At 33.2% G+C, this 13,264-nt stretch overlaps 2 protein-coding genes across 2 annotated transcripts; both read left to right on the top strand.

The window, feature by feature from the left end:
* Positions 1 to 2,126: 2,126 nt before the first annotated feature.
* Positions 2,127 to 6,739, top strand: LOC146952667 (Plastid-lipid associated protein PAP / fibrillin family protein). The gene is made up of 4 exons (XM_085704445.1): positions 2,127 to 2,369; positions 4,261 to 4,384; positions 5,271 to 5,450; positions 6,260 to 6,739. Exons 1-4 carry the CDS (start codon positions 2,157 to 2,159, stop codon positions 6,445 to 6,447), a joined length of 705 nt encoding a protein of 234 aa, XP_085560571.1. The 5' UTR covers positions 2,127 to 2,156; the 3' UTR covers positions 6,448 to 6,739.
* Positions 6,740 to 8,332: 1,593 nt separating this feature from the next.
* On the top strand, positions 8,333 to 12,307 carry LOC146952666 (methyltransferase). Its single transcript, XM_085704442.1, has 7 exons — positions 8,333 to 8,460; positions 8,542 to 8,576; positions 8,871 to 9,013; positions 9,456 to 9,522; positions 9,850 to 9,927; positions 11,506 to 11,651; positions 11,993 to 12,307. The coding sequence occupies exons 1-7, from the start codon at positions 8,394 to 8,396 to the stop codon at positions 12,030 to 12,032; spliced, it is 576 nt and encodes a 191-aa protein (XP_085560568.1). The 5' UTR covers positions 8,333 to 8,393; the 3' UTR covers positions 12,033 to 12,307.
* The last annotated feature ends 957 nt before the right edge of the window (positions 12,308 to 13,264 follow it).

Raw genomic sequence — 13,264 nt, 5'->3', positions numbered from 1 at the left:
AGGTATGTGAAATGGTTTTGTCACTTGTGCTCATATTTGTTGACACCATGATAATATTTTTCCCCTTGATACGATCGCAATCGCATGATGATGAAGCTGAATGCATTTTTTTAATGGATTGATGAAGCTGAAGCATAATGATATTATAGAAGATAATGGAATTGAAGAGGCCGGAAGGATAAGATTGAAGTACAAGGTTGGTTTTTTTAGGTCAAGGACAATGGCAGTGAAGAGATTTGAAAATCTCCATTAATGAATAAAGTTTAAACTTTAGAAAGTGAGTTGAGCTTAATATCAATACACTTCATGTATTATAAAACTTGATATCAATTCAGTCAGTACGCCCTGGATATAGTAAATGGTTCACGGGTAGAATGATAGTGTAACAAACATAATAGAGTAAATGTTCAAGTACATAATAAACTTTTCAAAAAAAAAAAAACATATTATAAAAAATGTGGCAACAAGTACCATAATAAAGTCATTACATCATCATAAGTTAACTATACAAAGCCAAAAAATGGGGCCATACATCGTTACACGCTTACACCAACACCAAAATAACTAAATATATTACAACATTAAATGAACAAAATATCCAATTACCATCATTCAGTTGTTCTTTGGATGAGAGGGTCGATGTAACTCCTTTATTATCACCTCCTTGATTAAGAATAGGATTAAGATGTTTAAGTTATTTTTTATTGTAATTAGGGGAGGAAATAAGTAAGGCAGGACGTTGTGTTATAGAATATGTTTAAAAAAAATGTTTGAAAGAGAGTGTTTTTAACACTCTAGTGAATGAACTCGTTGTTCCTTTAACATGTACCGTCAATCAAATTAATCCCCACATTTTTTGAAATAGCTAATTAGTTTCTCTATCAATTTTGACCGTTAAACATTTTGACGTGTGACTTGTCTTTTCATGTCAACTTTCGTGTGATTGTTTTGATCAATTTTTTATGGTGGGAGTAGAATATTTTATTGTTCATATATGTTAATCTCTAACAACTTTATTCATACCTTCCTCAAGTTAAATAAAAATTGCATCAACCACATCAGCTCCACGTCTCGAAGTAGACACTTTCACTAAATTCAAAATTAAAACATACTCCCTCCGATCACATTTATAAGCAAAAAAACACTTTTTAGATTCATTCAATTCTTAATGTATTTGGTCAATATATAGGTCAAATACATTATGTATTCAATGAACCAAAAAGTGCATTTTTGCTTATAAATGTGATCGGAGGGAGTATTTTGAAGGAGATGTTAATCTCTAACAACTTTTCCGGATTCTCCTCTCCATATTATCGTAACAAAATCAATACAAGTTGGAATGGGACCCATACAACAGAGAGAAGAAGCCGTCTAACAACTTTTCCGGATTCTCCTCTCCTTTTCCGTGATTTTTAATTTTGTCCCTCTGTAACTTTTCATTTTTGGTTTTGATCCCTGTAATATAGTCGGGGATCATCTAGATGGCCACCTAAATTTCAAATTTTATTATTCAAGTGTTTTTAATCTCATCCCTCTGTATCTTTTTGTTTCTGGTTTTGGTCTCTGTAATATAGTCAGAGATCATCTATCAGTCTACATAAGTGTGTTTAGCCAAGTTAGCATCTGCCACATCACACGCCGTTAGCCAATAAGGTGTTTTTGTAACTGTGTTTGACGGGAGGGACGAACAACAAAATGTTATTAACTTACAAGAGCTGTTTTAAAAAAAAAAAAAGATAGAAAACAAAAAACACGTCAAATTACATGATCGATTTACATATTTAAGAATGAAAATTATTATACTTAGTTGAATGATAATGAAAACTTGTTACCAATAATATTGTTAAAAAGAAAATGCATTTGAGTAATAAAAGTACTAAAACCCAAACAATTTAAGTTCAAGTTCAAAAGTTTTGTTTATTTGTTTACTTATTTATTTATTTGTTTACTTTACTAAAACACTAACCAAACATGCTTACACCCCGAGAAGATAAGGCAAAGAAGACTTTACGCAGACGTGGCATCACAAAAACCCAATAAACTCGATTCTCATCCAACGTGGCATAATGTAACCAATAAACGATTAGTCAAATATAGAAAGAACTTGTTCACTGTTTGGGAAGTTTAACGCAGCTTAGTACAGTGAGCACACCCTCATGGCTGCAGCTTATGCTTCTGCGTTTCGCTTAGTACAATCTTCATTCGAATTCAGAAGCCATAATAATAATAATAACTTTCCAACATCCAAATCATTTAACATCCGTTTCCCTCGCCGTAAAAACAGCTTATGCGTTTCCGCTTCCGTTTCTATTTCTAACACGGATGTCCGAACAGGTCCTAATGATCTCGTAGCTTCTCTTCTTTCAAAGGTACTCTACTACGTATATTTTTTCTTATTTATTTATTTGTTTACTTTACTAAAATATTCAAAATAATGTTTATTTTGTTTTGTATGAATTTTATACACACGGATGATTATTCTTCTCTTTCAACGGTAATCACTTACTGAATAAATGCTTAATTAAACTATATATTTATCTGAATTTTAATGCTGTCATCATGTGAGGTTTAATCTGACTTTATTGTCAACCATTGATAATCAACTTGCATATGACAATTACTGTATTTGATTGATTAAAGTCTTAGAATATTAGTAATGGTTGAGATGTCTTGATTTCTTTTTAATGTCAAAGTTGACTAAAGAGGCTAAATCCTTGTATTAATGTTCAACACCGTGATAATAGCTGATCAACAAAACACCCAATTAAGAGAAGGGAAATGCTTTGACAAAAAAAAAAAAAGAGAAGGGAAATGCTTTGACCCAAAAAAAAAAAGAGAATGGAAATGTTAACCCGGAGCACTGGATAAGGATATTAAAAAAGGAAATTATATAGTAGTAGTTATTGCATTGAAAACTATGTAATTAATACTAAAAAAAGTCAAAAATGTTTCCTTTTAAGGTAATAATTTCCTTTTTTGGCATCCGGTGCCCGGGGCACCGGTGGCGGTTAGCATGACCCTTAAGAAAATTAGTTAATATGCTAAAGTCTTTGATGATGTGTTTTTTGATGAAGATATAAATGTTTCATAAAATTAAATTAATCATCAAAATAGGTGAAGTGGGGAACTAATGTAATTGATTATGCCAGACTGTGGAGTGAATTTTTATTTTACTTTACTATTGGCATAATGCCTCTGGTGTTTTCGGTGATACAAAATACTACTCAAGTCGAAGGGTCAATTTTGCCGGACAGAGTAAGACCAATGATGTTCTATGGGATAGAGTGTTGGGCGGTGAAAAACCAACACGAGAATAAAATAAGCGTAGCAAAGACGAAGATGTTGCGTTGGATGTCTGATAAGACTAGATGTGTTAGGATTAGAAATGAATGAGAATATTTGAGAGTTGGGGTAGCACCTATAGTAGAAAAGATGGTGGAAAATGGACTCGGATGGTTTGGGCATGTAGAGAGAAGACCCATAGATTTTGTAGTAAGGAGAGTTGATCAGATGGAGAATAGTTAGATCACTAGAGGTAGAGGAAGACCTATAAAAGAAAATGTTAGGAAAGATTTAGAAATTAATAAGCTGGACTATAATATTGTTTGTGATAGGAATTTTATCGTAATTTGATCCATGTAGTCAACCCCACTTAGTGGTAAAAAACTTGGTTGTTGTTACTATTGGCATAATGGTCAACCGATGCACAAATAAACGGGGAGGGGGAAGGAGGTGTAGTGGGTTCGAACCCACACACCAATGCTCATGTCCCAGTAGTGCTAACCACTACTACAACACGGGGGACGATGACTATGGAGTGAGTTAATCATTCACGTTATTTATTTCTTACACGGTCCTTGTTTGGATACTCTGATGTTTTAGAAATATAATTGGGGAATCATGAAATAAAATGGAATTTCTAAGCTTTAGATTAGTATTTGAAAATTTCACAATGTAATTACTAATATACTATATAGTAGTACTAAGCAATGGATGCTGCTAAAAATATTTGAACAAGAGCACAAGAATGGACTGTAATTAGAGTTATGATACGAATTTTCATGTAAAGTTGTGATATATAGTACCAGACTTTATAGCAAGACTAATGAATCATGATTGCTATTCTATTCTTTCAGAACTAAGATAGTTATGAATTACACTACTTCCTTCCATTTCATTACATTTAATATTTAATTTACATATCCTATACTTTTAAATCTTTATTTCCATACTGAAAATTGAATTTTACCTTTTAATCAGGTGGTGCAAACAGATGGAGGAGTTTTACTGCAAAAGGAAGAACACAAAGAGGTGGCTGAAGTAGTTCAGGAATTGCAGAAGTATTGTGTGAAAGAGCCGGTGAAATGCCCTTTAATATTTGGAGGTGAATCCACATTATGCATTTATTCGTGCTGCTTAACCTTGAGATTGTGTTAAAAGTTAAAACCCCTACCAGCCTATCTGCATATTTAATAAAGTGCTTATAGTATAAGTACTTACCATATAAGTGCTTATGTATAAAATACTTCTATAACGAAAGATAAAATTAAACTTTTTTCGTTTAAGCTATAAGCTGTTTTTATAAGCAATTCTGGAGAGCTTATGAAAATAAACTACAAATAGTTTATGGACATGTCATAAGTTGTTTCCGTAAGCTCTCTCAAACAGACCAAAATAAATCGCGTAGTGCTTTTGATTTGTTACCCGTGTTTTTCAAATTTCTATCATAATTAAGAATTATAAAATATTACCTTTTATTTGTTGGCATTTTTCAAGAATTTGGCAATGAACAAGTGAATAACAATTAACAACAAAGTGGAACCAAGTTGAAAACAATGTGCAATATTTATCCATAGTGTAGTGTTTGGGTAAACAGCTTAAGAAACGCTTATTTGAAGCATTTATACGTAATTTCTTTACAATTTAAAAGGACATTAGGGAAACTCCACACATGCTCTGCATGATGTATCAACTGTTTTTATAAAGAAAAATGCTAAATGTCATTAAGCACTGTTATCTGGAAACTCACAAATGCCACATTTTATTGTTTAATTGGTTTGCATTTTCAATCATACATCCTGTGAATGGTTACTTGGCCTAGTAATCTGTGGTTTTTGGCTTTGTGATGTTCATGAGCAATAATAATTGTGACAAATTGCAATACTGTTTTTTAAATTATTTTGGGGAGCTTGTGAAAATAACACATCATAAACGATTTCGAAATATTTTCTTTCCTCCTTGTTCAACATACTGACAAAATTGCTTTCCAGAGTGGGATGTGGTGTACTGTTCACAGCCAACATCACCTGGAGGCGGGTATCGGAGTGCATTGGGCAGAGTTTTTTTCAAAACAAAGGAAATGGTTCAGGTTGTTGAAGCTCCTGATGTTGTGAGAAACAAAATCGCATTTACTGCTTTAGGTTTTTTGGATGGAGAGGTTTCTCTAAAAGGTATATATGTCTTTTAATCATGTCAAATATGTATGATGGCAACCCACCGTAATTCGTATCTTTGACCCCCATTAGGCGTCCGAAGGTATCCCCATGGCTTACTCCCTCTGGACCCGCTATGGGACTGATCATCAAGTCATTAGCTGGATTTCTGTTTTTTTTTTAATCAAGGTTGGGCTACCTCCCAAAAGGACGACTCTAGCAGTCAAACTCGGGTTCTTTTCCTAGGGGAGAGTCATGTTGTCAACTCTCCCAACAACATGTTGGTTGGAGATATGGTTAGTTAGTAGTTAGTAAATGGTTTATTAATAGAATGTACTATGTAATGAGAATGTTATGTTTACATCAAGGGGTTACATCACTTACATAGCGATTAAGTTAGTAACTACTAAGTTAGTAACTACTAATAACAAACTATGTCTCTAATACTAATATCAAGTGAAACCTCTTTTTCGTCTCAGAAATTTGTTACATGTTACTCTTTGGATAGCATTTTGAGTCTTAACTAACAAATTGGAGGAGTAATTTGACATTCATATTTGATTTTAAGTATTTAATTATAGGGACTAAGTTGAAATGTTAGCTAACAGAAGGGACTAAAATGACAAACATTTTACAAATTGAAGGATGTTTTTGTCACCTTTTTTTATTTTTATTTTTATTTTAGAGACTAACTTGTTCTTGTTGGTGCTTAAGTCCTTTCTCTATCCATAGAAAAGCACTAAAAAAGGGCATCTTGTTTGTGATTCAGTTTTATTTTTTCACTACCGAACTTCTGTGCTTACTTGATGTATGAAAATGGGAAACAGGAACACTCAAAGCTCTAGATACTGAATGGATTCAAGTTGTATTTGAAGCGCCTGAATTGAAGCTAGGATCATGGAAAGGACAATATGGAGGCCAGAGTGAAGTTAAACTCCGAATCACTTATGTAGATGAAAAAATCAGGTTAGGATTGGGATCCAGAGGTTCACTGTTTGTTTTTCGAAGAATATGAATTTGGATTCGAATTCAAATTCCTTTCATGAAAATTCTGGCAAGTTTGTAACTTGGCACAAATTCATGTATAATATGATTTTGTGAGTGTATATTTGTTAGAACTTAAAAAGAAGAAAACTTTCCAAGACATCATTACCCCTTGGCTGCAGAGTTTGTCTCAAAATTCACTAGTAGGGTGCTATATTATAGTTACAAAGTGGTGTAAATGTGTAATCAACTTGTTATTCAGACAAAAAAAATCTGACAAGATTATTTAATTTAGGGAATGCGAGGTATGCTCTTTTTATTTTCGTATGCTGTGTTTTCTTTTATTTCAAGTAATCAGAAATGAGTAATCAGAAATTTTCATTGAAACAATGCTTGGGTAACCGGCATAAGGTGACTGATGTATATTTAAGCTTTTTACAAATTGAAACTCAAAATACTATTTTACACGCCATGGTTGATTATCCGTCGCAGTGCTGAGTGCCACGATTGTGGTAACCACCATAAGATTGATTGATGGTTTGCTGAACCAAGTAAATCACTTGTGTCTCGTCATAGTTAGATGTGCTGCAAATAACAACGAATGCAACCCTAGCAGACATCCAAGCAAAAGTGCATTAGATGCAATGAAAATGAGCCAAATCCCATAACAAAATAGAAATGAACTTCAAGATGCAAAAATGTGTAAAAATTAAACTAGCACTCACTCTATTATAGCAACTAAACAATAAAGAAATTCCTGTACATCCAAACCATATGTTATATATACCTAAATATGAATGCATGTCTCCCAAAATAATGTTCTACATGTATGAGCTCTCCAAATCACTTCAACAATGGGCAATGAATTGACCAATATAGAGCACCTCAACTAACAAACAACAAAGAAATACTCCCTCCGGTCACATTTATAAGCAAAAAGTAACTTTTTAGGTCCATTCAATAACTAATGTATCTAACCTATATATAGGTTAGATACATTAGTTATTGAATGAACCTAAAAAGTTACTTTTTGCTTATAAATGTGACCGGAGGGAGTAGATGTAAACTTCTAATCCAGAAAACAAATGTCATCCATAAATCCGTCGACACTGTCAAACTTAGAAATTGTTAGAAAATGGGTAAGCAAAAACTAAGTATAACATACGAAGTTCATAAAATTAAGATTAAATATGTTTTTGCTTAGTTCATAAAAACTAAACAAAAACTAAGAAAATGGTTACCATGAGGTAAATAAAAAGTCAATATCATCATGGTAACAAAAAAAACCAAACGACTTAATCATCTTACACATATAACTTCAATCATCAAACAATTTTGACTTTTTTTTTTATCATGATATTGATACGAAGTTTTTATCGTTGCATAGCAACGACTAATTTCTGTCTGGGAACTTGTGCGACACACAAGGTGTGTTCTTCCTTATCAAACAATTTTTTTTCCATACCCAAGAACCAATAATCGAACCCTTGACCACATATTTAACGTGTCTAAGTCGCTTATCACTTGGATCAATCAATCCATTGTTGTTATTTTGACTTTGTTTCTAACTTCTTAGATTTATATATTTTTTTGTCAAATAATCTACTAGATAAAAATTGTGTCCGAAGTTCGAATCTTCACTCCGGCATATATTACACAACATCCTTCATGAGACTATTTGATTTTTTTTATAAGTTTTAAGAATAAACTATCAATTCTTCAAAAAGAAAAAAAAGGAATAAACTATCAATTGGATCGATAAATTATCACTCATTATTTTTATTTTATTTTTGCTAATAAAACTATCCCCGATTCATCAAATTAATTGTTAAATTATTATAAAAGTAAAATATAATAAATAATTTCTAAAATATACAAAATCTTTTTAATTCAATCTCAAGGATTAGGTAAAGTGGTTATAGACTAAAATCTATAAATATTCTTCACTCCTCGCTCCGACTAGTGGTTGTGTTCGAAATGGGCACCGCATTCCAGCTTTGTGCGGGTTTAAATTTAAGCGCTTCCAATCATATTCATCTTCAAGGTAAGTTCCTTTCATTTCAACACTCTCTATTTCAATTTCCAAACTCCTTCACTAAAACCTTCTTCTCCGATATATTTTCAGCGAGTTCCAATTCCAAGTTTGCACCTCAATCAGTGGTTAGTGACTAACAATTCGATTCAATTCAATTATCCTCTCACTAATTTTACTTCAGTTTCTTATCTCATTCATTTTCAATACAGCCATGTTTGTTTTAACAGTTTTTTGAGTAACTAGGGACTAACTTAATGAATTGTTTATTGTATCGTTATAGTTCAGAGACTAAGTAGAAGAGTGAGAGTCATAGTTTAAGGAACAGATTTAATATTTATTCCATTCGTATAGTAATGTGTGTGCGTTCGCGCTTATTTTAAAAAGTGATAATAGTTATTTGATTATTTGGGTTTTTGCAGAGAGCACTTCCTATACGTATATTATCCGTGGGAAAAAAGCGATCACCTGGACTGCAACTCATGGTTGACGAGTATGTTGAAAAGATCAAGTACTATTGCAGTGTTGAGGATGTTCAAATTCGGTCAAATCCTAGAAATGCACGGTGAATTCACTTTCTCAATTTTGTTTCACCTGCTTCATTTTGTCGAGTTTTGATATGATCAACACAAGCTTCAAACTTGCATCGTCAATTTATTTACGTATGTTGCAACCTTTCATGCTCTCTGACGGATCTATAAATTTAAGTTATTGAGGACAATATTCATTTGAAATGGATTCTGTCATGTTAAAATTTCATTTGACCTTGTTATATGAAAATTTGGCGTCTATCTTTTCATAGACATTAAATAAGAGAGATTCTATTGAAATTTGTGAATTTTGTTGAAGGAGATATAAGAATAAAAAATTTACATGACAAGGTATCATTGTGAAAATTTCACCTGAAAAGATCTTTGTATGTCTTGTTACAGACGAATAAATGTACACAGAGAATTGCTTTTTCAATTGTCTAATTGAAACGGTGGATCTTATTGATTGTGTTGCAGTGACCATAGGGCTCAGGTTGATGACGAAGACATGGCAGTGATGAATCTTATAAGGTCTGATGATTGGGTATAGTCTTGTACATGCATGAATTTAAATTACAGTAACAAGTAATTTTGTGCTCCTTATTGATATTTGATACTATGTCTTATAATGTTTTAACTGTAACTACTATGGTTGACGTAGTTTCATTTTGCAAAGATTGCTGTATAACTCACTGCTATGGTATCTCTACTTTAAGTCCTTGCTTGAAAGTTCAAATCCATTTTACTAGCAACTGATACTTTCAAGATATAGCAGAAGAGTTACTAGTTTATAGGTCTTTGTCTTGTTGGCATGAATTGGTCTTTTCTTTTTTCTTAACTAAGTTTTGTCTGTCATATAACTGTATTTTAGGTTGTGATGTTGGATGAGCGCGGGCAGGATTTACGATCTGAGCAAATGGCAGAGTTGGTGGCTGATGCAGGAAATACTGTAAGTAGATATTGTAAATGATCTCTTCCATGGATAGTTATAGCTTGATCCACCATGTCCCATTATATTTTTCCACACTAAAAGAAATGATTAGCAAACTGAAAATATACCGAAGGTTTTAATTTGTACCAACTCCAAATCCCTTTCAGATTTTCTTCTTCTTCCCCACCTAAACCTGGTCACTGTGGATTTAATTGGGAGAGGAGACAATTTTGTGAAATGGTGAGACAGAGATTTATCGGATGTGATGCTCACCTAAAAAATTTCTTCTGAAACACACCTTAACAATTGCCAACATAAAGCAGCCCTTCCCTGCAAGCATGCTGATTACCCGCAACTAGCAAACAATCTGGTCGTCAAATTGTAGCAATGCACAGTCAAGAGTCAAACAATAGAAGCTTCATGGGTCCATTTTGGATCTCTTCCCCTCCAAGGAAGCGGGTTTGCCGATCCACTTTCTCTGCTACCTCCTTTGTAGTGCGATCTACCTCTTGACGACAGCAATGCCGCTGAGTTGGAGAGCAACCAGGTTTAGAAAGACGTGTCGTTGATGAGGGTAAACAAAGGCTTGCAGATAGAGCTATGGAGATGAAGATAGACATATGCGAACTGGCCTCCTGCCTTTATTACTCGCATCACATTTGATTATGATTGTGCTGTGGGGGGTAACTTAATCATCTGAGCTGTCAGATTCATCCTTTTATACCTCTTCAGTACAACCCTTGCTATTAGGGTTCTGTCCTCCAATTCCATGCTTACCCTGACTTTGAACATTTTATCTTGTGATCTCGTAATTTTCCCTCTCAGCTTCCTTCCAAGCCATCAAGATCAAACACTTCACTTCTTCAGTCTCTCTCTCTCTTTTTTTTAATGAGAACTTCTTCAGTCTCAGTGCACCTTCTGAATTTGCCCTTCATTATTAATCAAACATGGGTATTTATAAGATTCTCCAAACAGACATTCAATATCTGAAAACCTTATACATATTTTGCATACATCAAGATACCAGTATCCCACACTCATTTTTCAATTGCCTTACCATGTTGCTTATATAACATCTAGAAGGCATATAGCATATCCAATTGAAGGAGGCATATTCAAGTCTTTTTACCGGTTTTCTGTTCAATATGCAATCTCGTACCACCCCTAGTTGGTTTCTTCCAACATATCCCTTGCATATATATGGGTTGCTTGACCAACAAACAAACTTTCCATGGTGCGTGCATAATTTAATCTCACCAACCTCAGTTGGCCTACTAAGAACAAAGCAAAGTTACATCACAACCAACCAAAAGAAGTAATATATTAATCACATCCAATCCATTATTAAATCACACATAGGAAATCACTAACATGGGAAACCCTAACACACATCGAATATTAATCTAGATTGAACTGTGTAAAGCGATACCTGGGTGTTTAGCTGTCATTTTTATTGCTCACGTTTTCTTGCTGAAGTCGTTTTATGCTTCTATATTTACGTCTTCTCTCGGATGGTGTGCAAATGCCCCAGTTTTGTTTTCAATAATGTTTTCTGTTAAATGAAAATAAAATTTATTGATTTATGCTCTCTTATAGGGTGCTTCACGTATATCTTTCTGTATTGGTGGACCCTATGGCCATGGAAGAAAAATAAGAGAACGTGCTAACTTATCAATCAAGTTATCCTCAATGGTCTTAAATCATCAAATAGCATTACTTGTGCTTGTGGAACAGCTTTACAGGTAACATATCTCCCATAGCATTCTGTTTTTTTCTTTAATTTCATAGCCTCCAAATGCAGCATCGTGATAACAGCATAGTAGTATAACAACATAGTAGTAATACTTTGACCTGGACCATACTATTGGCCTGCTCTGCTTGCTTCATGTTAATGTTTGAAAAAAAAGCTTAATTTTCCAACCTTTTCAGAACCTGGAGTTTTACTTTCTCAAAAGAAAATATTATCATCATAACAAGGGGAATGATATTTGGGATTTTGCATGAAAATTCTAGGTGTCAACTGTATTTTATTTTATTTTATTTTATTTAAATGGCTAACACACTCTTCAATCTTGATTTGTAGGTCATGGACAATTTTAAGGGGGCAGAAGTACCATCATTAGATATTCTGTCTTCTTTTTTTTTTTTTTGAGTAATTAGATATTCTGTCTTATTTTGTTTATCTTTCATTTATGTCTTTATGATGATCTGTCCAATTTTCTTTTAAGCCTTTTATATCTTGTCTATTTCCTAGATTTTTTTTCTTTTGAATTTTGAGGGCTCAATATGAATAATAGAATGTATGATGAGTGTACACTTGAAGTAACGACGGAAACTCCATTTTCTCGTGTTTAGATAATGTTGAGGATTTTCAAGTGAAACTTTTATAGTCTTAAAATTCTAGGGTGTGCTCTGGCTAGTCACTAAAATTAAAAAATTGACATAAATATTCATGAAATTGTACTTTGTCGATCATTTCAGTTGAATGTTGTTCTCTTAATAGTTTTTTTTTAGTTGTAACTAATTTTGTGAGGCCTAATATAATATTAATATGTAATTCTTGAGTGATCAGTTTGATTTTAAGTTTGGGAATTAGTAATTTAACAAGACTATTACAAAGACTCGGAACATCCCTAATAAAGTTTTCATTTGAATACTAAGTAGGATTAGGGTGTACAAAGTATTTTTTTTTCTTTTTTTAATTTTTGTATCTAATTAGCCCCACATTTATTGAGAAGAAATAAACAGATAAAATGTGATCAATATCATCTAAGTCAAAGCCACCCAATCTCCAATCAATTGTTCAACCAACTCTCACAAACCATGCACGTGTTCTCTGCTATAAAAAGAACAAACAACACACCTTCTGTTGTATTTTCAATTGTTTTTCCTATTTTGTTTTTTTCGTTCTGTAAAACTAAGATTTGTATTTGTAAGGTTTAAGGCTAGTATTTCAAAGATTTATAGTTGAGATTAAGCATAATATTTATCATTCATTCATGTGAATGTCTTTTCTTCTCCATTCACCTGTTCAACTATAGCAACCTCAACATGTCACACAACATCACAGAAAACAACAAACTTCACGCTGCTCAACTTGTACCTATTTTCCATATTATTTTTTGGAACAAAATGTCTTTAGTCTTGTGTTTTCAACGAATTTCAAAATCATTAAAACAAACATTTCTTTCCTCAAATCCAAAGAAGAGAACAAATGTGTAAACTTTAAGGTGTTTTGAGTCTTGGGTTTATTGGTTTTGTTGTCACTGTTTTTGTTCTTTGTTCTTGTTCAAACTGAGACTTCAAGGGGTTCGGGGTTGTCGGATCCACCTCCATGGCTGGAAAATTGTCTGAC

This window comes from Medicago sativa, chromosome 1 (genome assembly GCF_051527215.1).
Source record: "Medicago sativa cultivar Bolivia chromosome 1, Bolivia_mono, whole genome shotgun sequence".
NCBI lineage: Eukaryota > Viridiplantae > Streptophyta > Magnoliopsida > Fabales > Fabaceae > Medicago > Medicago sativa.
The sequence above is the reverse complement of the archived record's forward strand: the minus strand, read 5'-3'. Positions and strand labels throughout refer to the sequence as shown.

Coding starts and splice junctions, on each gene's coding strand:
- LOC146952667 (XM_085704445.1), top strand. CDS start 2,157: ATGGCTGCAGCTTATGCTTCTGCGTTTCGCTTAGTACAATCTTCATTC. Junction 2,370..4,260: donor TAGCTTCTCTTCTTTCAAAG/GTACTCTACTAC, acceptor CCTTTTAATCAG/GTGGTGCAAACAGATGGAGG. Junction 5,451..6,259: donor TGGAGAGGTTTCTCTAAAAG/GTATATATGTCT, acceptor AATGGGAAACAG/GAACACTCAAAGCTCTAGAT.
- LOC146952666 (XM_085704442.1), top strand. CDS start 8,394: ATGGGCACCGCATTCCAGCTTTGTGCGGGTTTAAATTTAAGCGCTTCC. Junction 9,523..9,849: donor TTATAAGGTCTGATGATTGG/GTATAGTCTTGT, acceptor ACTGTATTTTAG/GTTGTGATGTTGGATGAGCG. Junction 9,928..11,505: donor TGGCTGATGCAGGAAATACT/GTAAGTAGATAT, acceptor GCTCTCTTATAG/GGTGCTTCACGTATATCTTT.